Source organism: Chelonoidis abingdonii, chromosome 14 (assembly GCF_003597395.2).
Source record: "Chelonoidis abingdonii isolate Lonesome George chromosome 14, CheloAbing_2.0, whole genome shotgun sequence".
Taxonomy (NCBI): Eukaryota; Metazoa; Chordata; order Testudines; family Testudinidae; genus Chelonoidis; species Chelonoidis abingdonii.
In genome coordinates, this window is record NC_133782.1 from 31,384,896 (window position 1) to 31,408,615 (window position 23,720).

General features: G+C 45.2%; 1 protein-coding gene across 8 annotated transcripts in view; it reads left to right on the plus strand.

The window, feature by feature from the left end:
• NDRG3 (NDRG family member 3) overlaps nt 1–23,720 on the plus strand; it is a 110,451-nt gene that overhangs the window by 47,046 nt on the left and 39,685 nt on the right. For 5 of the 8 annotated variants that reach the window (XM_075072343.1, XM_032789264.2, XM_032789265.2 and 2 more), the window contains exon 2: nt 19,497–19,602. In XM_075072343.1, coding sequence (XP_074928444.1) covers nt 19,497–19,602 — 106 coding nt within the window. Of the gene's footprint in view, nt 1–5,128; nt 5,294–19,496; nt 19,603–23,720 lie in introns of those variants that run through there. The other 3 variants (XM_075072342.1, XM_032789262.2, XM_032789263.1) reach the window with 1 other exon arrangement.

A 23,720-nucleotide genomic window follows, 5' to 3' on the forward strand; every position in this document is an offset into this window, starting at 1 on the left:
TTTTCCTTTATTTTTTTTAGAACTTTACATTTAATACAGTAGTCTACTGTATATGTGGTTTTTTTTGTCTCTGCTGCTGCCTGATAGCGTACTTCCTGTTCCAAATGAGTTGTATGGCTGACTGGTCAGTTCATAACTCTGGTGTTCTACTGTATAGAAATGTGCATTTGGCCATTTAGATCACCTTAACTCTGCCCCCACAGTGCTGCCAGCTTTCCCTTGCCACTTTGTTCCCTGCATCCCTCCATCCAGTAATGTTCTCTGTAAACTGCATGGCCATGCAGCAATCTTGTATATATGGTGCAGGTCAGAAACCGTGCTGTTCATGTCTCCTGTGTTTGGCCCCTGCAGGGATGTGGTGTGGCACTTTAAGAACCTGCTCTGCTGATCCTCCTACTCCCATGACAGAGTGTTAATGCCCCAGCTCCTTGCTGTGGGGGGAGTGAAAATGCTTCCGGTCTCGGACATGCTCAGCTATGCCTTGTGTGGGGACTCAGGCTGGGGGCCCGGCCAGGCTCTGCAGTGCTGGCAGGATCAGTAGCTGCTCTGGAGCTGCTCCCAACAGGGCCAAAGCCCCAACCCCTTCCACCCTCCAGCAGTTCGTTTCCAGGGATGTGGCAGGAAGAGAGCTGTAGCCAGGCTTGATCTGGCGAAGATGTGGTCAGACACCTGCCCTCTCCCACATGGACTCCTGGCCAGGCTCCTAAGACAGCTGCTGCAGAACAAATCGCCTCCCTCAGGGACCCTGCAAATGGGGGCACAGGAATTAGTGTGAGATACTGGGAAGGAGCCACTCTGCACACCCAACCCCTCTCAGTGCATATACCACGCATTTCTTTTGAATTAACTTGCCTGAGGACAAAAATGTAGGACTTGGGAGTTTGTGGGCCACTCGGTTTAAAAGAAAAGAAAAAGAAGTATTAGAGGGAATATTGTTGTTCAGTTGTTGGCTTTTGCACAATGTTTCTTTCCAAGGACTTGAGTCAGCAGCCTGTCACTGAGAAATTAAAATGTAGAAAGACCAATGCTGTGAATATTGCCATCCTTCTGTCTTCTCCATCTGTTGTTATATGGGCATTAGGTTTGTAGTCTGACTGTAAACATCTCTCCTTTTGGAGAAGACGACATACTTGTATGGCTCACAGGAGGTAAATGGAAAATGTGACACACACAGCATTGGTTTTGTAACTGGTTTCTTAGGGAAATTCTTGTGAGTAGTGTGGTGAAATCTGTAATGACTACGAGTGGTCAGGGCCTAGGTTGTTTAACTCAACATAAAGAATTTCTCTAAGCCCATGCCGAGACTGTATTAGAGGCCAAGAGATCCTTCCTACTGACCTCAGCTGAGACTGCGAAATCCTACCCCAAGGAGCCATCCAGGATGGTAAACAACTTTATCAATCCTGTGTGCCTACAACCCACAACAGAACCCACCTCTGAATGCAAAGAACCATCATCCTACCCTGCAGAAAAGATCACACATTCAGGAATCCTTCTCAGACAACATGGATCCAACCCACCTATACCAGCCAACAAACTGTCTGCCTGCATTCCCAGAGCTCAGTACATTCAGCCCTCAAAAGAAGTACTGCACTCCCTTTTGAAAAATTGAAGAGGTTCAGAGAAGAGCCACAAGGATGATTAAAGGATTAGAAAAATTGCCTTAGAGTGATAGATTCAAGGAGTTCCATCTGTTTAGTTTAACAAGGAGAACATCGAGGGGTGACTTGATTAGTCTAAAAGTACCTGCAGGGGGGAACAAATGTTTGCTAGTGTGCTCTTCATTTACTTCTGGTGGAAAGCTATGCCAAAAAATTAAAAATTCTGCAACTATTTTAAAATTCTGCATATTTGTCAAAATAACACACAAAAATCACACCAGTTCCAATTATTTTTGTGATTTATTTCAAAATACATACTTGCTGACAGGTCTGTAACAATACAGAGCCAAAAGATTCAGGAAATGTTTTTTGACAAATAGTTTCATTACTAGGCATATTAGCACAAAACTCTGAATAATAATTCATTCGAACTACAATACAGAACTGTATTTCCCACACCTCCTCAGAAGCAGTGCAAAGGCTCTGGGGAGTCGTGGTAACAGAGGAGCTGAAGAAGAGGGAAGTAAATTGCTGAGTGTGAACTTGGAGGGCTGTTGGATATGAGTGGGAGAAGTATGGAACAGGTTTTGGGTGGGGCAGGCAGGGATTATTCGGGGGCTTCCCTCATGGAGACTCTGGCTGACCCCTATCATCTTCCATTCAGTCAGGCACATCTGCCCTGTCCCCATGTTGTCTGTGCCCTTCCCCAGCCACTCCCCGTCCTTATGTAGCTCTGCCCCGACCCCATGTGTCTGCATCTCCCTCCCCCCATGGCTCTGTGCCTCCACCCCCATTCAGCCCTGCCCCAGTCTGTCCTCCCCCACTAATCCTTATGAACCCCTGTCTGACATCCCCAGCACCTGGCCTGACAAACCCTGTGAAGGCAGCTCTCTCTCTCTTCTCACAGGGGGGAGCTGCAACTTTGTTCTGTCACCACAATGTCCTCTGGTGGGCAAAAGGCAGAACCGCAGCAACATTTTGACAGAAGCTTTTTTCTGCACAAAAAATTAGAAGTCTGCGAGTCTCACTAAATATGCAGTGGCGCAGAATTCCCTCAGGAGTATTCAGTGTAGCAGAGAAAGGTCTAACATGATCCAATGGTTGGAAGTTGAAGCTGGACAAATTCAGACGAAGTAAGGTGTTAATGGTGAGAGGAATTAACCACTGGATCAGTTTACAAACGATTGTGTGGTCGTGGTTGATTCTCAATCACTGACATTTTTGAAATCAAGATTGGATGTTTTTCTAAAAGATCTGTTATAGGAGTTATTTTGGAGAAGGTCTCTGGCCTGTATTTTACAGGAGGCCAGACTAGATGATCGCCGTGGTCCCTTCTGGCCTTGGAATCTATGAATAAAGGAGTCTCAACCCAAGACCAGTGAACTAACCCATGCCCTTTCTATCAGGTGACAGAGAGCCATGAGCAACTGGTGCCCCTCTTGTCCAAAATAGCCGATGTCTCATTCAAGGAAGGAATCTTCCCTTCCTCCTTAAACACACAATAGTCTGACAAACACTGAAGAACCCCAGAAGATACAATGGTTCTAGTGCTCAGTATCACATCTTCCATTCCTAAGAAAGTTCACAGAGAAGCTAGCCAAGCACCAACTACAAGTTCACCTAATTGAAGCTAATCTCCGAGGCTGGATCTGAATTCAGGTCAGGACATAGCATTGAAGCAGCTTTAGTGGCATTGGTGGAAGATCATCTGCTGTCAGTGGATAGAAGGCAGATATCCATTCTCATCTCCCTGGATCTTTCTTTGGCCATGAGATATTGTTGTCCCACCTTAGAGAGGTGGTGGGTTCCAGGGTAATGGTTTTAATCCATCCTGGAGGGATGCTTCCAACAAATAGTGGTGGGGAACTGCACTTCCACTATGAGACCCCTCACCTGGATCAATTTTCTTTCCAGTACTTATCAAAATCTATATGCAGCCACTAGGTGAACTAGTCAGATAAGTGCCAGCAATATATAGGTCAATCTGTGTGTCATCTATCTTTCACCGCATATGACTGAACTACTACCTAGATGCCCAGTGCTTGGATGAGATCAGCTCATGGATGAAGAACAGCTGGTTGAAGTAGAATCTAAGCAAGACAGATTATGCGATAGGTAGAGGAAAGTGCACCGAAGAGCTTGCAGTCTTGTGTTGAAGATTAACGCCCACAACTGGTCAATTCAGTCAATATATTGCTGGATTTCTCACTGATGCTGAGCTCTCACATAGCATGCATGCATGAGTAATGCTTTCTGTCATCTCCGGTTGGTGAGGAACCTATCCTACATTATGGCAGATGATGACTTGGCACCTTAGTTATTCATGCCTTTGTCACCACCTGTCTGGACTATAGTAATGCTACTTACCTGATTGTGAAGGCATCAACCCTTAAGAAACTCCTATTGGTGCAGAATGCTGAAGCACATCTCCTCTCAGCAACACCAGCTCCTGCAAACACGTCACACCTGTCCTCTACTTTCTGTGCTGGCTTCCGTAGACTATCATGTTCAAAGTCTTGGTCCTTATCTTCAGGGCATTTCCTGAGCCCAGCATATATAAAACCTCACCTAAAGCTCTGGGGTGAGGACTGGTCAACAGCTCCACTCGGGCACAGTGGAATTTCCTAGCACGAGGGTAAAGTCCAACTGTGCAGAAGATGGAGCTTTTTGGGGGAGGGAGTCTGTGGAATGAACTCCCAAATGAAGGACCATCACAAACCTCACTTCCTTCCATGCCAACTGCCGGGAACACTTCTCGGATCTGCAATTAATCTCTAATTAATGCAAGCGCTCTGTGTACATTTAAAACATGCACAAAACCCTACCAAAACAGACTGCTCCACTGCATACACAATTCTGATACTGCAGAGAGACTGAGAGAGAATGAACCATGCGTGACGGGGCTGGACTAAATTGATGGCGCTCAAACTCAGACTACTATACCCCTTTCAGGAGTCTGATTTGTCTGGCGTACCCCAAGTTAAAAATGTCTTGCTTACAAAAATCAGACACAGAAATACAGAAGTGTCACTGCACACTGTTACTGAAACATTGCTCACTTTCTCATTTTTACCATATAATTATAAAATAAATTAAATGGAATATAAATATTGTACTTAATATTTTAGTGTATCGTATGTAGAGCAGTATAAATAAGTCATGGTCTGTATGAAATTTTAGTTTGTACTGAATTCACTAGTGCTTTTTATATAGCCTGTTATAAAACTAGGCAAATATCTAGATGATATCTAAACTCGTATCGCTGGGTGAAAACCACTGGACTAGATGACCTATTGAGGTCCTTCCCAGTCCTACACTCCTATGATTTTATATGTCCCTTAATACTTTTGCAGTGATGACAATAAAATAGCTGAAAGGTGGATAAAGGTGCCTTATATCAGTATAGCAATTCCTGTTTGTGAAGGAAAATAAATTATACCAGTTTTGGGCACCTTCATAATGCATCAACACTAAGGAATTATGTTTCTAAATCGAATCTGCAGATAGACTTGCTTTCTTCTTTTAAGTGGGCTATGGACACTTTAAATCTTTTAAGTGTGACCATTGGCACAGACCCCGACGTTAAAGATGGCAGACCTGTTACCTCCTCCTGTCCATCGCCCTGGAGCCACCACAGGATATAGCTTCTTTCTAAAGTGCTTTTCACTCACTACAGCTCCCTTGGGTGGCAGGTGAGTTGTTGCTCCTATTTAAGACTGCTCACAGACTTGCACTGACCGAACTGAATTGGTTCCCCAAAACTGTTGTAGTTACTCAGGTGCAGATCTTTGTGGATGCTCTTACTTTGAAATAAAAGTGGCTAGTGTCTGCAGATATTTGCACCAAAATAACTGTCAGTTTTAATTCGTGTCTCTTGTTATTTCAGTACAAGTTTGTGTGTCGATCAACTCTTACTGCGGCCTGTAGAGGTCAAGTGAGTTGCTCATGGTCACACCGTGAATCCCTGAAAGATCCAGGAATGGAACCCAGGAGTCCTGGGTCATTCAGTACTAGCCCCAAATAGATATTTTTATTAAAGATCCTTACTACTGGACTAGAAATCTCACATGCCAGTTCTTCAGTCCCGGTCCTATGCTCTAACCACAAGGAAAAGTCTTCTGAATGAATGAATTGTGAGGGGGTGACCACAGCATCTCGCTCCTGCAGTTAGGAGCAGTTTGCTGCCTCCTGCTGCTCCAACTCCCCTCTCAACCCAGTCCCAATGCAGCACCTCAGCCCCTCTCCTCTGCCCCTCACCTGCATGTGCTCAGCTCTGAGGCACTCCAAAAGCCTGTGCAACCAGCTCCACAACCTTTCCAAAATATGCTGCCCTGAAGCTGATGTGTGGAGGGAGGCCTTTCTTTCCCATGATACCCCTCACTCCCTTCATCCAAGATTCAGCTGTGAATTCTTACCATGACCCCAATCCCACGTCCCTTTGCAACCGCAAAGGATTGTGGGATGTGGATTAGACCTGAAAGAAACCATGAGTGGAACTTGGATTCTGGGTGAGAAAAGGTGAGAACCACTGTACTAGACAGTGCTTCCTCCCTCCCTGTTTCCATTGTGTGCACTAAAGACTTATGTAGCCTGGAGGTCTAAAGAGACTGCCTCTCCACAAACTGTCACTGTGTGCTAGTAACAGTGAAGAGTGGGCACCTTCCCTTGGATGTGTACAGTGACCTGATTATTAACAGAGGAGGAAATTGGTTTAGTGCTTGGAGAATCACTCGGTAAAGGCTGCTATTACTGTTGGAGCAGGTTTTATTCCAGTGGGAGTTTCTCTAAAGGGTACTCCCCCTTAGTGAATGAGTTATTGTAATGGACTCTGCTACTGCAATTTGCCTCTAGGGCACTAATGACTTTGAAGCTATGTGGGTTTTGTTTCTATCTTAAAAAAGAGACCAGCGTATAATGCATATAAACATGTAAGAGGACTTTAGAGGGTTAACTGCTCTGTGTCATTTTCAAAAGGGTATCTGGGAAGAATATAGCTTGTGGCAGGCTAAGATCCCCAGAGATACTCCAGGCTGCCTGGATTTACTGCTGAACTGTCTCAGCAGATTGAATTTTTCATTATGTGACCTTTGTGTTCCTGCAGGTGTTTACAAACTGCTGCTGTAACTGTACAAGGATTTTGTACAGTGAGTGAAACAAAACCTTAGATCTGTCAGTGTGTTCTAGGTGCATATTCCTGGCCTTTTTAAATGAGAGACACAATAACTACCAGTTTGGCTCTTTTCTCAAAGGATTCCTGTAGATTTGTAGCCGGGGCACCGGAACAAGGGAGGGCCAGGATCAGGCAAAACCCAGTGCAAAATAAGAATGTTTCAGCTCTGAAATTCTGCCACATGTGGTGTTATCCACCATTTGAGCTATAGACCTGATAAGGACTCTCAGAATGTGACTGTGAAAATATGGGGGATGTTTTGAATAAGGAATACAGAGTGTCTAAATTATCCAGCATACTGATCAGACTAGCATGTGGAATAATAGTCACAGAAACCCATTAGCCTTGTATTTAACAGCAACCAGATGCAAGGCTATATTAGCCAGTAGGCTAGAATACTGAGCCAGAGATGATACTTTTATTGTATAAAAAGCATTTCTCTTGCCTCACTTGGGAAAAGACTTGTGACTCATTTGAAGCTGCTCCGTAATTTATGAATATTGTGTATTGGCTTGGCTTTTGTGCTGGTTTCTGTCTCCCAGGTATGTTCGCAGCAACAAGGGTGGGGTTCAGTATCTAGGGTTTCCTCTTATCATTACAAAACACAATTGGCCCTCCCTCCCCTGGAACTCGAGGAAAACCAAACGCCAGCTCTGGGTACTTCTAAGAGGCAATACTTCCCCACTTGCAAGCACCAAGTCTGTGTATAAAAAAATTTTTTTTTTATTAAGAGGAGAGGGAGCCCAGTATTAACTTGGGAAAACACAACAGTGATGCAAAAGTATGCAAACGTTAAGTAAAACATCCATCCCACAATATCTTGGGCAGTAGTTCTTTGCATTAGTTTCTCCCACTGCAATGTGAAAGTCACAAGACTCCATAAGTGCGTTCGGGTGGGTTCACCTCATACCCAGAGGGGGGAGGGCACAGCTGAGTGATGCCTCTGCTCACTGCTGTCGCTACCCCCTTTGCCTTTGTCTGTGATGCCATGTTCTGAGGTTCCACCACCTAGCTCAGTCCTTAGTGATTTCACTAGCTAGTGGGGAACCTCACTGCTGCTGCCTCTTCTGCATTCTCTTTCTCAGCAACACCATCCCCACACTGTCTTAGGACTCAGCCCCTAAAGCAGCTTATCAAGATTTCAGCTCTAGCAACCACTGAGAAACAAGGGGTCTCAAGTCCAATCACCTGTCTTTAAACCCTGGAGGGGGAGGGTCAAATGGCAACTGAGAAAACAGAGTCTATGTCACCAGGTTAAGAGCATCTGTCCCAATCCCCACCCAACTTTCACTTGGATTTGGCATCACTGCCTGCCGCTTAGCAAGTGAGATTGAGGTAGGGTGACTGTCCCCCCCGCTTAGGGCCAATTAAGTACAATTCTGCTGCCCTTTAGTCCTGCAGTAAGGATAATAATATTTCACTATCCCTGCAGCCAAGACTTACATGAATTTTAACCCAAAATGACCACAGTTGATGACTCTGGCAAAGCAGGTATGTATGCCTGCTGATCACCAAGGGAAAATAGGTGTCTCTCTGCTCTTGAGGTCTTTCCCCACCCCAGTTCCTAAGTAGGTGGTAGGGGAGAGCTCATTCAGACAACTGCCTTACACTGTATTGGCTTAACTCAACTGGAATTTGTTGGGAAAAACAGGCATGAGGGAAAAGAATGGCTCGAGATTAGAGCTGTCTGGGAATTTTCACCAAAACTATTTGCCCAAAAAAATGCCAGTTTCTTGAAACTGAAACTGTTTGCAGGAACATACCAGGTTCGCTAGAACTCGTTGAAAGGGTTTCTCAGGCAGAGAATGGAATTTCTGGTCAGAGAGTGAGATAGTTGGGTTTCTTCATCAAAAACTGTGAAAGGTTTCAGTTTCATCTTGATACAGAAAATTTCTGAATTCTAATATTCACAGGACGGGAACACCATTTCCCAGCCAGCTCCACCCAAAGTAGCCAGCTCTTAGTATGTGCTAAACCTCCTCTCTGGCCACCCTACACAACTAGTTTGGAGCAGAACAGGAAAAAGCCTGTGAACAGGAAAAAGCCTGTGAACACAAAGACAATAGAAGTCTGGCAAAATTGAAGAGTAGCAATAATTCTTTGGGGAAAGCAGAATGAGACACAGGTCCCAGCTAGGGCATCTGGGGAAACTAGGCTAGGTCACCATCCCAGGACGGTAGGGCTATAGGTAGGACAGATGGTATGTAGACTATTTTAAATCCCCTTTTTTCCCTCTAAAAAGGTTTGTTCCTACTACTTAAAAAACCCCACAACTCTTAAGAAGGCTGCTGACTGCACATTGTTGATCACAGACTCCTGAAGGGAAGAAGGTGTGTGAACTCAGTCAGACGTGGGGTGAGAATGGTTGGTACATGGGGCCTAGTCTAAGAGTGGGAGAATTGTAGAATTCCATCCTGCCAAAGGTAAAGGCCTGAGGCCTGACATTTCAGAGATTCTATGGCCAGAAGAGACTGTTCCTACCATCTAGTCTAACGTCCAGCATAACGCAGGTCAGAGAACTTCCCCAAAATAATTCCTAGAGCAGATCTTGGAAAACTATCCAATCTTGATTTAAAAACTGTCAGTGATGGAGAATCGACCACAACCCTTGGTAAATTGTTTCCGATGGTTACTCAGTCTTACTGTTAAAAATTTATGCCTCATTTTCAGTCTGAATTTGTCTAGCTTCAACTTCCAGCCACTGTAACATATTAGACCTTTCTCTAGTAGACTGAAGAACCCATTATTAAATATTTGTCCCCCCGTAGATACTTAGACTGTAATGAAATTATCCCTTAACGTTTTCTTTGTTAAACTAAATAGATTAAGCGCCCTGAGTTTATCACTCTAAGGCATGTTTTCTAATCCTTTAATCATTCTTGTGGCTCTTCTCCGCACCCCCTCCAGTTTATCACTCTCCTTGAATTGTGGGCACCAGAACTGGACACAGTATTCCTGCCGAGGTCACACCAGTGCCAAATAAAGAGGTAAAAATAACCTCTCTACTCCTACATGAGATGCCCCTGTTTGTGCATCCCAGGATTGGACACAGTGTCATCACATAGGGAGTTCAACTGATTATCCACCATGACTCCCAGATCTTTTTCAGAGTCACTGCTTCCCAGAATAGAGTCCCCTATCATGTAAAAAATGTAGGCCATATTTATTCTTGGATGAATACATTTACATTTAGCTGTATGCAAATACACAGTTTGTTTTTGTCCAGTGTCCAGAGTGATCCAGATTGCTCTGAATCACTGACCTGTCCTCTTCCCTATTTTTGTCATCTGCAAACTTTATCAGTGATGATTTTGTTTTCTTCTAGGTAATTGATAAAACTGTTAAATAGCATAGGACCAAGAACCGGTCCCTATGAGACTCCATAAGATGACAATTTCCTGTTTATAATTACATTTTGAGACCTGTCAGCTAGTCAGTTGTAAATCTATTTAATGTGTGCCATGTTAATTTGATATCTTTCTAGTTTTTTAAATCTAAATGTTGTGTTGTACCAAGTCAAATGCCTTACAGAATTATATAATCATGGAAGTGTAGCATTGGAAGGGACCTCAAAATGTCATCTAGTCCAGTCCCCTGCACTCAAGGCAGACTAAGTAATAACTGGACCATTCCTGACAGGTTCTTGCCTAATCTGTTCTTAAAAACCTCCAAATGATGCAGATTCCACAATCTACCTAGGCACTTTGTTACAATGCTTAACTACCCTGATAGGAAGTTTTTCCTGATGTCCAACCTAAACCTCCCTTGCTGCAATTTATACTCCTTGGGGAACTCTGCATAGTTATGCAATGTAGAATTTGTGTAGAATTAATGTTCTGTGCAAAATTTCATTTTCCCCCACAGAATTGGGACTGCAGAGCTCCTGGCCATCTTTAGGGGCCGCTGGGCCCTGCAGAGCCTGGGTCACAAATAGAGAATGCTGCCAGGGGGAGGGGAAGCTGGAGGGTTCCTGGCAGATACAATTCACAGATCACCTTGAAGGAAAGAGGTGGCATTCAGGAAACTTCATAGAAGTCAGGGACCCAGCATCAGGCTGTTTCTCCCTGAGCTCTGGGGAAAAGGGATGCAGGCATCTGGCTGGGGATGCCCCACACAGCCACCTTCACCACCCCCAAATGCCCCCTTCCAGTACACACACCCTTCCAGCACTCCTTTAGCTTCCCCTTCCCCTGACAGTGTCCTCTCTTCGGGAACGCCTATATGGTAACCCTACGGGAGCAGGGCGAAAAATTGACGATCGACTAAAAGACCAGAAGGACAGAGCTTTCTCCCAAGATGTGCCCAGCTTGCATTTGTGACACATCCATACTGATTGCTCAACAATGAACAGAGAAACAGAAACTGTGTAGGGGTTTCTTTAACTCTCCGCTACTGGGGAAATATTTTTTGTCTGTATTGTTACTTGCTCACAATAAATTTACCAAAATAATTGGAACTGGTGTGATATATTGCTTTATTTTGACAAATAAAATATGCAGAATTTTGCAGAATTTTAAAATGTGTGCAGAATTTTAATTTTTGGGGGGCAGAAATCCCAGGTGTAAATTTAAGTCCATTGCTTTTTGTCCTATCCTCAGAGGTTAAGGAGAACAATTTTTCACCCTCTTCCTTGTAGCAATCTTTTATGTACAGTACTTGAAATCTGTTATCATGTCCCCTCTCAGTCTTATCTTCTTCAGACTAAACAAACCCATTTTTTCAATCTTTCCTCATAGGTCATTGTTTTCTAGATCTTTAATCATTTTTTGTTGCTTCTCTCTGGACTTTCTCCAGATTGTCCCTGTCTTTCCTGAAATGTGGTGCCTAGAACTGGATACAATACTCCAGTTGAGTCCTTACCAGCACGGAGTAGAGCAGAAGAATTACCTCTCATGTCTTGCTTACAACACTCCTGCTGATACATCCGGGAATGATGTTTCCTTTTTTGCAACAGCGTAACACTGTTGACTCATATTTAGCTTGTGATCCACTATGAGCCCCAGATCCCTTCCTGCAGTACTCCTTCCTAGGCAGTCATTTTCCATTTTTTATGGGAAGTCTTAAGTACAGTATGTCAGCGCCATTACCTTCATCAACCAAACTTGTATGCAGTATTGTAGCCATGTCAATCCCAGGATATTAGAGAGAGAAAGTTAGGGTCATATTGTTTACTGTACCCACTTTTGTGACCAAAAGAAGAGCTCTGGATAAGCTCGAAAGCATGTCTTTCTGGCCAATAGAAGTCGGTCCAATCAAAGATATTACCTCACCCTCTTTGACTCAACCAAACTCGTCGAACTAACTTTATCTTTTTCCATAAATCCATGTTGATTTGCATTAAGTACATTACTCTCCTTTAATTCTCTGTTGAGTCCAGTATCAATTGCTCCATTATCTTGCCTGGCATCTATGTCAGGCAGGCAGGCCTATAATTACCTGGGTCATTCCATTTACCCTTATTAAATATTAGCATAATGATATCTTTCTTTCAGTCCAGGCAGTAGCGCACGGTCCTGGACCTCTGCTGTTGCTGGGAGGGAGGCTGGGTATTAGCGCATGGCCTGGGACCCCTGCTGGTCCGGGTTGGCAGGCTCCCTACCCGGCTCCAACAGGCATATCCCTGCAGCTCCTAGGAGGAGGGGCAGTCGAAGGGGCTCTGTGCGCTGCTCCCGCCACGAGTGTTGGCTGTCTAGCTCCCTTCGTCCAGGAACCGCATCATTCATGATTTTATAGACCTCTATCATATTCCCCCCTTAGTCATTTCTTTTCCAAGCTGTATAGTCCAAGTCTTTTTAAGCTGTCCCCAGATGTAAGCTGTTCCATACCCTTAATCATTTTTGTTGCCCTTCTCTGTATTTTTTCCAATTCTAATATATTTTTATGGGTATAACAACGTTCTGTAGCGATTAGATGGAGTTTTTCAGTTCTCTCTCAGAATGCTGACAATTTGACTTGTGTGCCAAGAAACTGGAAATATGGTAGAATATGCAGTCGTCATTGCTGGTACAACACCAAAAATGTAGGGGCTAGAGAGTAAAGAGGGAGTAGCAAACTTGGTAGAGTGTTTAGACATTGAAAGAGAAATTTGGACCCTTACCTCCTTAGCTGAAAGGTTACTGTTAAGCTGCATGTATAAATACGGGACTTGGACTGGCCTGTACAGATGGCTAATGACAGCTCAAGAAGAATTAGTGAAGAACTGAGGAAAAAGCAGAGGGCAGTAAGGATAATAAAGGGTCACCAGGGATATAATTGAGGGTTTTATTACTTGGAAAAAGGAATGTGCCAAGATTAAAGTGCGCATAATCAAAGGGGTCTAGAGGAGCTGTATGCACAGTTGTTGGAAATAAGTGGCTCAAACACAGGGTGTGGAACAAAGGCAGGCAGTGTGCAGGAGAAAGGGGGGAGGGGATGGCTCAGTGGTTTGTGCATTGGCCTGCTAAACCCAGAGTTGTGAGTTCCATCCTTGAGGGGGCCATTTAGGGATCTAGGGCAAAAATCAGTACTTGGTCCTGCTAGTGAAGGCAGGGGGCTAGACTTGATGACCCTTCAAGGTCCTTTCCAGTTTTAGGAGATGAGTATATCTCCAATTGTTATAAAAAATAAATAAATAAATTTCTGCAGACAATCATTGAGGAAGGGCCTCTCCAAGGCTGCAGCAATACAAATGCTGAGTAAATATCCAGGATACAAGGAAATGAGCAGGCTTCTGAGCATCTTACTCAATCTGCAAACTGTAGTTTTGAGCTTGTGTCCCATCTCCCACTCCCAGATTCCCTTTGGAAGGAAATTCCCTCTTGGCTTCTCATATCAGTAAGAACTGCTTATTCAAGGCTGTAAGGGAAAGTGAGCAGCCTTTTGGAAGACTAACCCAGTTTGTTACAGGTTTAAACCTACACGCTCTCTGGAGAACAGGCTGCCCAACACCCATAGTCTCTGCTAGGCTGACAGTCAGAGACAAGTAGTGCTGTAGCTGTGTTGGTCCCAGGATATGAGAGGTAAGGTAGGTGAGGTAATATTTTACTGAGAGAAGTCTACATTTTCCCAGATGTATCCTTTACATGGTTTGCATCGTAGCTTAATAACTGTATTAAAGAATTGTCCCTGTGAGAGATGTGACAGGTTTAATGTAATTTGTAAAGGCAGGAGTGTGACAAGTCATGGAGCTGATAAATTAGAAGCTCTGGATTGGTTATGATGAATGTAGAAGGACTTGCAGCAGCAGAGCACAAAGTTTTTTGTTGCACAGTGGCTGACTCTGGAAAGTAATTATCCCCTTTTTTCCAGGTGGTGTGTGGGAGATTCTATTTCCATGATACGTGAGAATGTTAAAGCAGGTGCATTGCAAGTGGCTAGTGAGTGTTTCAGGCCTCTGATCCTGAGTGAGGAACAGCACTCTGAGGGCTTGTCTGCACAGAAACGGGAGTTAAAATAACCAACAGGGTTGTAATTCGCACCTTCAGCTATCCTGGTGCTGTTCCGTGGGTGTACGCACTTCTTTCAGAATAAGAGCACTCTATTTCGGTATAATTTAAATGAAAATTTTACCTGTCTATTTAGGGGACTCTTATTCTGAAATAGCATGTACATGCATGATTTCGGCTCCTGTTTCCACATAGGCAAACCCTCAGTGGGAGCGTTGTTAATGCTCTGGCGGGATAATGGGGCTTCTACTTATCTGATTTACTGAGGGCTCGTTTGAGGATTTCTGCAACTGGGTATTTGCACCCTTCCACCCCCTGTACCTCTAGGACTTTCCTGTCCCCTACTCAGAGTTCCAGGCCCCTTGTCAATTATGTATCCACCAGGTGACTTTGTCTTGATGCTTCTGGAACCCATTTCCAGAGAGTGCAGATCTATTCAAGTCTCCAAGAAGCCTTTGGGAAGGAAAAACTGGTTTAGGAGGAGTTTCCTGAGAATGTCATCTGTGTGCAAATGCAAGTGTAGGGAGCAATTGCCCAGGATACTGTACTGAGCCATATAAAGAGAAATGCATGTGTAGATCATTGCACTCAAACCTGTTGCTTCAGCTGCACGCAGCTTTCTGCAGTGCTCTTCCTTTTCACTTGAGTGTTTCTCACCCTTTTGGACACTTCTCTTTGCAGTCATATTTTGAATGTACTCTAAGGTTAATGATATAACCTGGCAGAGTGGAAATGGCACTGCTCTTGAAGGACTAAATGGGTCTGTCTGCCTCTTCTGTTGCAGGCAGGCGATACTAGACCTCACTACCCTTTGAGGAGATGCTCTGTACGATTCTCAGCCTGCCGCATAGTAAATGATGGACCTTGGGAAGTCTGCTGCCCAGTACGAATAGGTTTAAAGTTGTGAAGCACTGGATTAGTCTTCCAAAGAGCTGCTGGCTGGCTCATAAACTTTAATGCTAGGCAGTGGGAATAATAGGAGAGTAGGAAGTGAACTATTACCAGGCTAACATCAGTGTTTTGTTGTTGTTAATCACCGGTATTGCAGTAGCATCTGAAATTGGGGGGAAGCTAGATGCTGCATGTGAGAGCCCAGAAAGCTACAAGCTATGTCAACAAAAGCAAGAGGGGGAGTATTATCTGCATTTTACAGGCAACAGTAGTCTCTCTCCAAGTTATTCCTGACCTTTTCACTGCTCCACCAGCAAATCAGAGCAGCCATCAGGTGTGGCTTCCCACCCCAGACGCAGCCTTCTGGTGTGTTTTCAGTTGGAGGAACCCAGGCAAAGAAGTATCAGGCTATGCATCACTTTTGGTTGCGTAGGAGACTCTGGGAAGACACTTCTTCATGGCCTGTGGTACCCGGTAGAACTCTTGCCTCAAGAGTTCACTCTGCACCAGCTGCCAGTCTAGGCCAGGCAGGAGGACTGTATGTCCAACGGTAATGAGGCTTCCAGGGTGGCATTAAAGCCTTTTGCCTGGCCAGCTGCCAGAGCAGTCACTCTAAAGAGTCAGAGCGTGGTGTTATGGAGCATTCTGCTGAATGGGAAAGAGCTTCCAAATGTCCTGTCAGCATTCCCTTCCTGCAAGTGCCTGGCCCAAAGGACATCCTCCTTCAGAGGAGAGTAAGCCAGCTGCAGAAGTAAACTCTCCGGCTATAAGGGGCAGTCTGTCACCTTCTGCTGTCAGCTGAAAACCCGTTCAACTCTTGTAACATTCACCCACGCACGTTCTGGCTCTGCTCTCAGATCATCAGCTGCTGGGGAGTGTAAAATCCTGGGAGCAGGACCCTTTATTCTGTTGCAGGATGGAAGTGGGGGGTGATCAGATTTGTGTACAATCTAACTTCCTAGACTTTCAGATAGCAGGGTGTGGCCTGCAGTGCATCTGCTAATAGTCCAGCCCCTCTCTTCATTATCCAGGTCGCCTGGATAAAAGCTAATCCGTCGTTAGGCAGGACTGATGAGAACATAGAGGATTTTTGCGCTTTGTGAGTGTTCCAACCAGTTGTGTTGTGGGGGAGTGCCCTGGACAGGACTAATAGGGTAGCAGGAGGAGAGTGGGGCAATGGATTTTCTTAATGCAGCTCTGCAGAGCAATTAAGCTGGAATAAAATCTTTCTGGCTCTGTGCTGATTTACGTCTTGTCTCTATTGTTGCTAGGGCATTAGCTCTGGGAGGAGGGAGAGCAATATGCTGACATCATGAGAATGACCTGCCAGACTGTCTGTGTCTTGCAGGGCAGCTTCTGGCTATGAGTTGCTTCCTCTCATGTTGAGTTTAAATTCAGAATAAAAATCACAGCTCATCCCCAATTCCCTAGTAGCAATCGAGAGGAGACGCATTCCTCTGTTAGTTCTTTTAACATAGGTTTTCTTTTAACCGTATATCATACATGGGCGAGCGGGAAATGGCAGAACCATTGTGAGGACTTGAGGTCTTGTCTACGCTACAGAGTTTTGTCAACAAAAGTCAGCTTTCATCAACAAAACGGTGGTGGTGTACACACTACAGTGTTCCTTCTGCCAACAAAACTCTCCTGCTTTGCCAGCAAAATAAAACCACCTTGACAAGAGGCGTAGAGCTCATAGACTCACAGACTTAAGGTCAGAAGGGACCATTATGACCATCTAGTCTGACCTCCTGCACAATGCAGGCCACAGAATCTCACCCACCCACTCCTGTAACAACACCCTAACCTGCGTCTGAGTTATTGAAATCCTCAAATCGTGGTTTAAAGACTTCATGGTGCAGAGAATCCTCCAGCAAGGACCCGTGCCCCACGCTGCAGAGGAAGGTGTAAAACCTCCAGGGCCTCTGCCAGTCTTCCCTGGAGGAAAATTCCTTCCCAACCCCAAATATGGCGATCAGTTAAATCCTGAGCATGTGGGCAAGACTCACCAGCCAGACACCCAGGAAAGAATTCTCTGTAGTACCTCAGATCCCACCCCATCTAACATCTCATCACAGACCACTGGGCAAATTAACCTGCTAATAATCAAAGATCAATTAATTGCCAAAATTAGGCTATCCTGTCACATAAGCTTCAGACTCTTTTGACAGAGTTGTGTGAAATGAATTTTAACATCACTTTAGCTTAAACTACAGAGTTTTTTGCAGCAAAGTCATATAGACACTGCATTTGCTTATGTTGCTGTAAATGGCCTTTAGGAGGTGTCCCACAATGCCAATCCTGATTGCTCTGGTCAGCAGTTTGAATTCCACTGCCCTGCACCTAGGTAAACAGGCATCCGTCCCTCCTCCTTTAGAGGCCTGGGAATTTTTGAAATTCAGCTTTCTGTTTGGTTAGTGTGGAGAGCTCACCTTGCATCCTCCCAGGTGAACATGGCAGCTCCATGCTGCAAACACTCACCTGCTTGGAGCACACCTGAGGAGTTGGATCTGCTGGCACTGTGGGGAGAGGAGGCTATGTGGGCCCAGTTTCATTTCAGCCATAGGAACTTCGATACCTGGTCAGATTTCTTATGGCATGTTGAATAAGAGCTACGAATGGGACATGCTTCAGTGCCGTTTGAAGATAAAGGAGCTGAGGCAAGCGTACCAGAAGGCAAGAGAGTCAAACCATACCTCTGGTGCTGCGCCGAAGACCTGCTGCTTCTGTTAGGAGATGGACACCATCATCGGCGGTGACCCCACATCCACCACCAAGAGCCCCATGGATACTTCGGCAGGGCTGGAGAAAGCGGACAGCAGACTAAACTCCAAGGATGAAGTCGTGGATAAGGAGGTCGAATTGGAGGACGATGTGGAGCCTAAGGCAGGGTCATCTGATGATGCAGTAAGTCAGGACCGCTTTTCCACTCTGGAGGGGTCTAGCAGTCTGTTTCTGGCACACTTGTCTGTCATTATCCTGAAAGGACACCTGCACAACCGTTTCAAAAGATGAGCCTGGGAGCTTAAATGCATAACTCTGCTAGACACTAACTCATGGACTGAACAGACACTGGATTTATGACTTATTACAACAATCTGTAACACATAACCACCTCTTTCTGTCCTGTCACTGAGTGAATAGCAGTGTAGCATGGGCAGTAGCTGCAAAGACACAGCTGAGCTGTGCTGAACATGCCTGAAAATGGTGGGTCCATACTCAGCACAACTCAGCTGCGCCTGCACTGCCACTGCCCATGCTACACTGCTATTTATACTTGCACTAGCTCTCGTTGAGCTAGTGCAAGTATGTGTACCCGAGCTGGGAATCACACGCCAGCTCGTAGCATAGAAGAAGTGTAAATGTGTCTTAAAATATCTCCCAACTCATCCTAATGCAGAAATTGCAGCTCCAGGGAAACACGTTAGTGGTTTTCTATCACTCCTGCACATTGACCATAGGTTTCCACTGAGCTGTCCACAATGATGCCCAGGTCTTGCTGGGTTCTGTACTGACTATAACCACTCAATATGTGTGGGAGTATTTAATATTCCTTCCAGTATGTGTTACTTTGCATTTGTCACCAGTGATTTCCATCTGCCATTGTGCTGTTCGTTCACCTGGATGGTTGTTTAATTGTATTGTGGTAGTTCCTGAGGACCCCAATCATTGACCAGGACCCAGTAGTGCTCGGTGCTGTACGAACACACAGCAAAAACACCGTCTCTGCCTTAGGAGCTTACAAGTGAAGCTTGTTTAGGTTCTACTGAAGTTCCTCCGTCTACTCTTGGTGGGATATGTCTTGAGTAACCTGACTAATGTAGGGGTGCCATTGGAAATGGTGATGGCATTTGTCAGAGACTGCTGGGACGTAATCCCAGATCAGACACAACTGGAACTGCGTCTGTTCCATTATCCCTTTTAGGTGCTATATCTCAGCTGTTTTTTGGTGAGCAGAGCAGTCTTAAAGCGCCAGTGCCACTAAAAGAGCAGATCCATACAACATACTCAGGGCCATGATCTTCCTGCTAGGTTAAAGTCTGTGGTGTTGCACAAGTGGGAAGCTCTGTAGCATCAGAGCCATGTGCCCTGCACGTTTCCGGCATGAGAACTGATGGAGTGTGTGTGTGAGGAGGCCAGTGTGTTGCACAGTTTTCAGCGGGTGAGAGATCTCTAGCAGGGGTTCCCTGCAGTGTGGGGAGGTCACTTGGTGTGACTCACTCAAGCACAAACCAAGCTGCTCTTCCGTACTGTGTTGTAGTTGTGCCATGTTTCACTGGGAACAAGGCCAGGAGGTTTCAGGCTTAATATATCCTAGTAGCTGTGCTGTAAGCACAGCCATTGGTCACAGTGGGGAGGATCCTTTTGAAACGTCATCATCTCTAATCTTGTCCTCTTCTTCTCTTCCAGGGTCACTGATTTGCCACTCTGCAGATTATACGATTCTACACCCACTGCCATGGATGAACTGCAGGATGTGCAGCTGACAGAGATCAAACCCCTCCTGAATGATAAGGTACTGCTTACTGCCCCTCCACTCTCACTCACGGGACTTGAGCTAATTCTGTGTCCACGTGCAGACACTCAGGAGTTCTGGTGGCCAGACTCTCCAGTCACAGAGTGAACTAGCTCAAATGCTTAGAAATGGCAATTGCTCTCCACTTCCCAAAGACTGTTTAGGAGCAGCTCTGATAGGCTCTGATGAGGACCCCTATCCAACTCTGCCAATGGGATGCAGCCTGTGCTATGAAGTCCTGTGGGCGGGGGTTGGAAATTGTGTGGCAGGTGGCATCACTAAAACCCTGGGCAGTAAGAGATCTAGCAGGGCCAGCCTGGTGATAGAAATTATAGGAGAATACCAGATTCTCTCTCCTGACATGGTGCCATGACTTTCTTACCTGCAAAATGGCCTATCTGCCTATTGTATGCAATGTAGTTTTAGCCATGTTGGTCTTAGGATACTAAAGAGATAAGGTGGGTGAGATAATTTATTTTATGGGACCAACTTCTGAATGGTCTCTTACAACATGTGCTAACTACTTATGCTAAACAATCTGTTCCACCTTGTATTTAGCTGAGAGACTGGGAGTACCCTTCCTAGATCTGAGGAAGAGCTCTGCGTGGCTCCAAAGCTTGTGTCTCTCACCAACAGAAGTTGGTCCAATAAAAGATATTACCTCACCCACCATCCTATTGGCTTTCAAAGTCTGCTGTCTGCATGTGATTGATGACAGGGGAACCTCACCTGCCATTCCAACTGGTTTCTGCAGAGCATTGTTGTAGCTTCTTAAGGCAAAGTAGTGCAGTACTGGGGCACTTTGGCAAAGCTACAAAAGCCCAGCAAGTATTTAATCTTTTCATGCTGTCGTCACTGAACTGGCTTGTGCGTTAAGGAAATTCTGGCCCAGTTAATGCTCCCCTGCACTGCAGCCCTGACTATCCAGGACATGCACTCGCCTGGGCTTCCACAGTAAGATCTGGAAATTGATCATCTCAGATACTGATTGGTAGGTGGAAACTTTAGACCCCTTCTCATTTGAGTGACAAGCAGCAGAGCAAATCAACAAGCTGAGATTCTTGACCTAGGCACCTCCTAACTCTTCAATGCTTAGTAAATAGCCAAATTTAGATCCCCAGCTTGGTTGTTCCAGCATTTGCAGGGATAGCCACTGCTGGGCCAGAGAATTATCCAGCTCCCCAGAGAGGACCTCTCTTCCTCATTGTATCGAAGGAGAGGGCTATCCCCCCTCAACCCACCAGTTCGGGTCTTGTGGCACTATGGGAGTACTCGGTGCATCCTTCAAACGATAATGGCAGATCAGCCACCTAATTCACTTTAGTTAGTTGGTCAAAAGATTACAGAAGCTAGTATCAGAGTGAGAAAAAATGGGTGGAACAGGCAGCTTCATGCCTGACAGTGCTCCAGAACCATGTCCAGTCAGAGCTTGTCTTTCTGCCAGGAATTGGAATGAGAAGAAAATGGCATCTGTCCCCTTGAGAATGTTCTCATCGGCCCAGTTTCTGTGTTACTTTTTCCTTTGCTCCCTCCCCCATGAGTGGCCTGGGTGGAATGAATGCTGATGTTTGTCCAAGAACAAAACGTCTTGATGAGGTCACATCTCTCAGAAAGGCAAAACAGAGCCTCATTGGTGCTTGAAATTCTTCCAGAGCTGATAGGGAAATGTACACATTCTCTCCAAGACCAGTAAATGGAACGTACAAAGGAGCTGTGCCACAACAGGCCACTTTCATTCAGCATATCAGGTTTTACAGAGACCCAAGAGCTGATTCTATTGTGCACACAAGTCTTCGATGGTTAAGCTGATATCACTCCAAGACCAGGACCTCACATGCGAGTGTGAACACAGCTGCCCAAAATGTGCTTAATGGGACCAGAGTTCCCAGGGTGTGCTTCTCTAGAGCTTCTCCTCGGCACAAGGGGTGTTGGGTGGCTCTTTTTTTATCTTCTGCCAGGTGGGGGAAGATACTAAAGTTTAGAGAGATGCTGGCAACATAACAGTCAAACTGCATGTGAAAATGGCAGAGCAGTCTGGAAAATGAGGAAGACCCCAGGCTGTGAATTTCTTGCCTGAACTAAAAGGACCACGGTTTCTTTTGCATCAGTCCTAGAAGTAACAAACCATGATAACACGTGTGATGATTCAAAGAACACAAGTACACTTCTGTTCCAATATAAACTTTGCCCTGTGGTGATTGCAGGCATCAGCTCTCCTGCAGCAGCATGAGGCCGCATGAAATAAAAGCCACTAGATTGGTCAGTCTGTTCTCATTGTTCACGCTCAGGGAAATTAAAGCAATGAAGAGCCTAACTGGAGAGAAATTCAACTTGAAATGTTTCGGTTTCAAATCTACAGTAGTTGTAACATAGAGAAACTTCTGTTTGAAAAATGACACGTTATTGATGGGATTGTTCCTTCAGGTCCCTTACCCATGTTCCTTGGGGTGCTGGGTGCAACAGAGTACTAAGGCTATGTCCACACACTGCATGGAGCCCAGGGAACCAGCCTTCCAACTCATTGTCAACAAGCTAGAGGCAAGTGCCAGCACTCTAAAAATAGCTGTGTAGACAGCTCTTGGAAACTGCGACTCAGGCTGGAGCTTGGGCTCTGAAGTATAGGGTGGGGGATGGGCTTCAGATAAACAAATAACCAGTGTCAAGAACTCAGAGGGTAGAAAATGCCTGATCTTAGGTTTCCTGTGCACCTTTAATTCAGCCTCCTTGTGCATATGCATTATGGCGATCTTGAGTTACATGGTCAGATAATATTTTTCCCCCATGACCCCTTGCCTCATTCGGTGCACCGGATGCAATACTACTTTCTGTCCTCATTGTTCATGTGGCCCTTCCCTTATTTATTGCTCGTTATGCCAGCTCTTATACTGGAGATGAATAATTTTATTTCCTTGTGCAATTTTATATGGTGCTTATCGCCATAGTATTGGAGTACTTGAATTTCTCTGCACAACACTCCTGTCGGATCAGGTGTTGTTCTCATAGTGTTTTTATGGTATCTTACATTCAAAGCATGCTCCAAGTGACTTAAGTTGCAGCTGCGAGTGCTCAGCACTTCTGCAGATCAGGTCCCAGGTGTCTCAAGTTGGACCTCCAGAAAATGAGGCATATGCACTTGGTGACCAGCTGTGAAAAGCTTAGATCAAGTGACTTGACAAGCAGGTAAGTTTAAGTATCAGAGGGGTAGCCGTGGTAGTCTGGATCTTTTAAAAGCAAGCAAAGAGTCCTGTGCACCTATAGGCTAACAGACGTTTTGCGAGCATGAGCTTTCGTGTGTTGAATGCCCACTTCTTCGGATGCATGTAGTGGAAAAGTCTCCATATTTCCACGTCATGGGCATCCGACGAAGTGGGTATTCACCTACCAAGCTCTGCTCCAATATGTCTGTAGTCATATAAGGTGCCACAGGACTCTTTGTGCTTTTACAGGTAACTTTGGTGCAGAGCAGGGTCAAATCCAGTTCTCCAGGAGGACGCATTTCAACTGCCTTAAGCATGAGATCATCCGTTTCCCTTCCTGCTAGCCCCAGCATTCATTTACTACACCGTTGCTGGATTTCTGCAACAAGACAAGATAATTCCTTCATACACACCCTGTTCATCCCCAGAGCAGATCGATCTTGTGCACTGAATGTGTAGGGATCCTGTGGGAAAATAGTAGCAGGTGCTCATCTAGACTGTCGGTTGGAAGGACTTTCAGTGATGTTCAACCCCCTGATCAAAGCAGGGCAAATCCCCCAGTTTTGTTTTGGTTGGTTTTTTGCTTACGCCTAGTTCCCTAAATGGCTCCCTCAGGGATTTGAGCTCACTTACCCTGGGGTTTAGCAGGCCAGATGCTCAAACCACGAGTTCCTCGCTATGTATTAGTCCTTATCATAATGCTATGCTACAAGGGGTTTGAAATTATGGTTTACACAGTCTTAATTCTGGCATTTGCCTGTCCTGACTGCTTGATTTTGCAAACATATTTAATTATGGTGGGAGAGGGCTGTGATGTAATTTCAAGGTTTTTGAAAAGAGTAAACTGCGAAAACTCAATCATATTGATCCGCCTGAATTTGGCATCATCATCAGGGATGGAGCTTTGATCCACAGCACAGG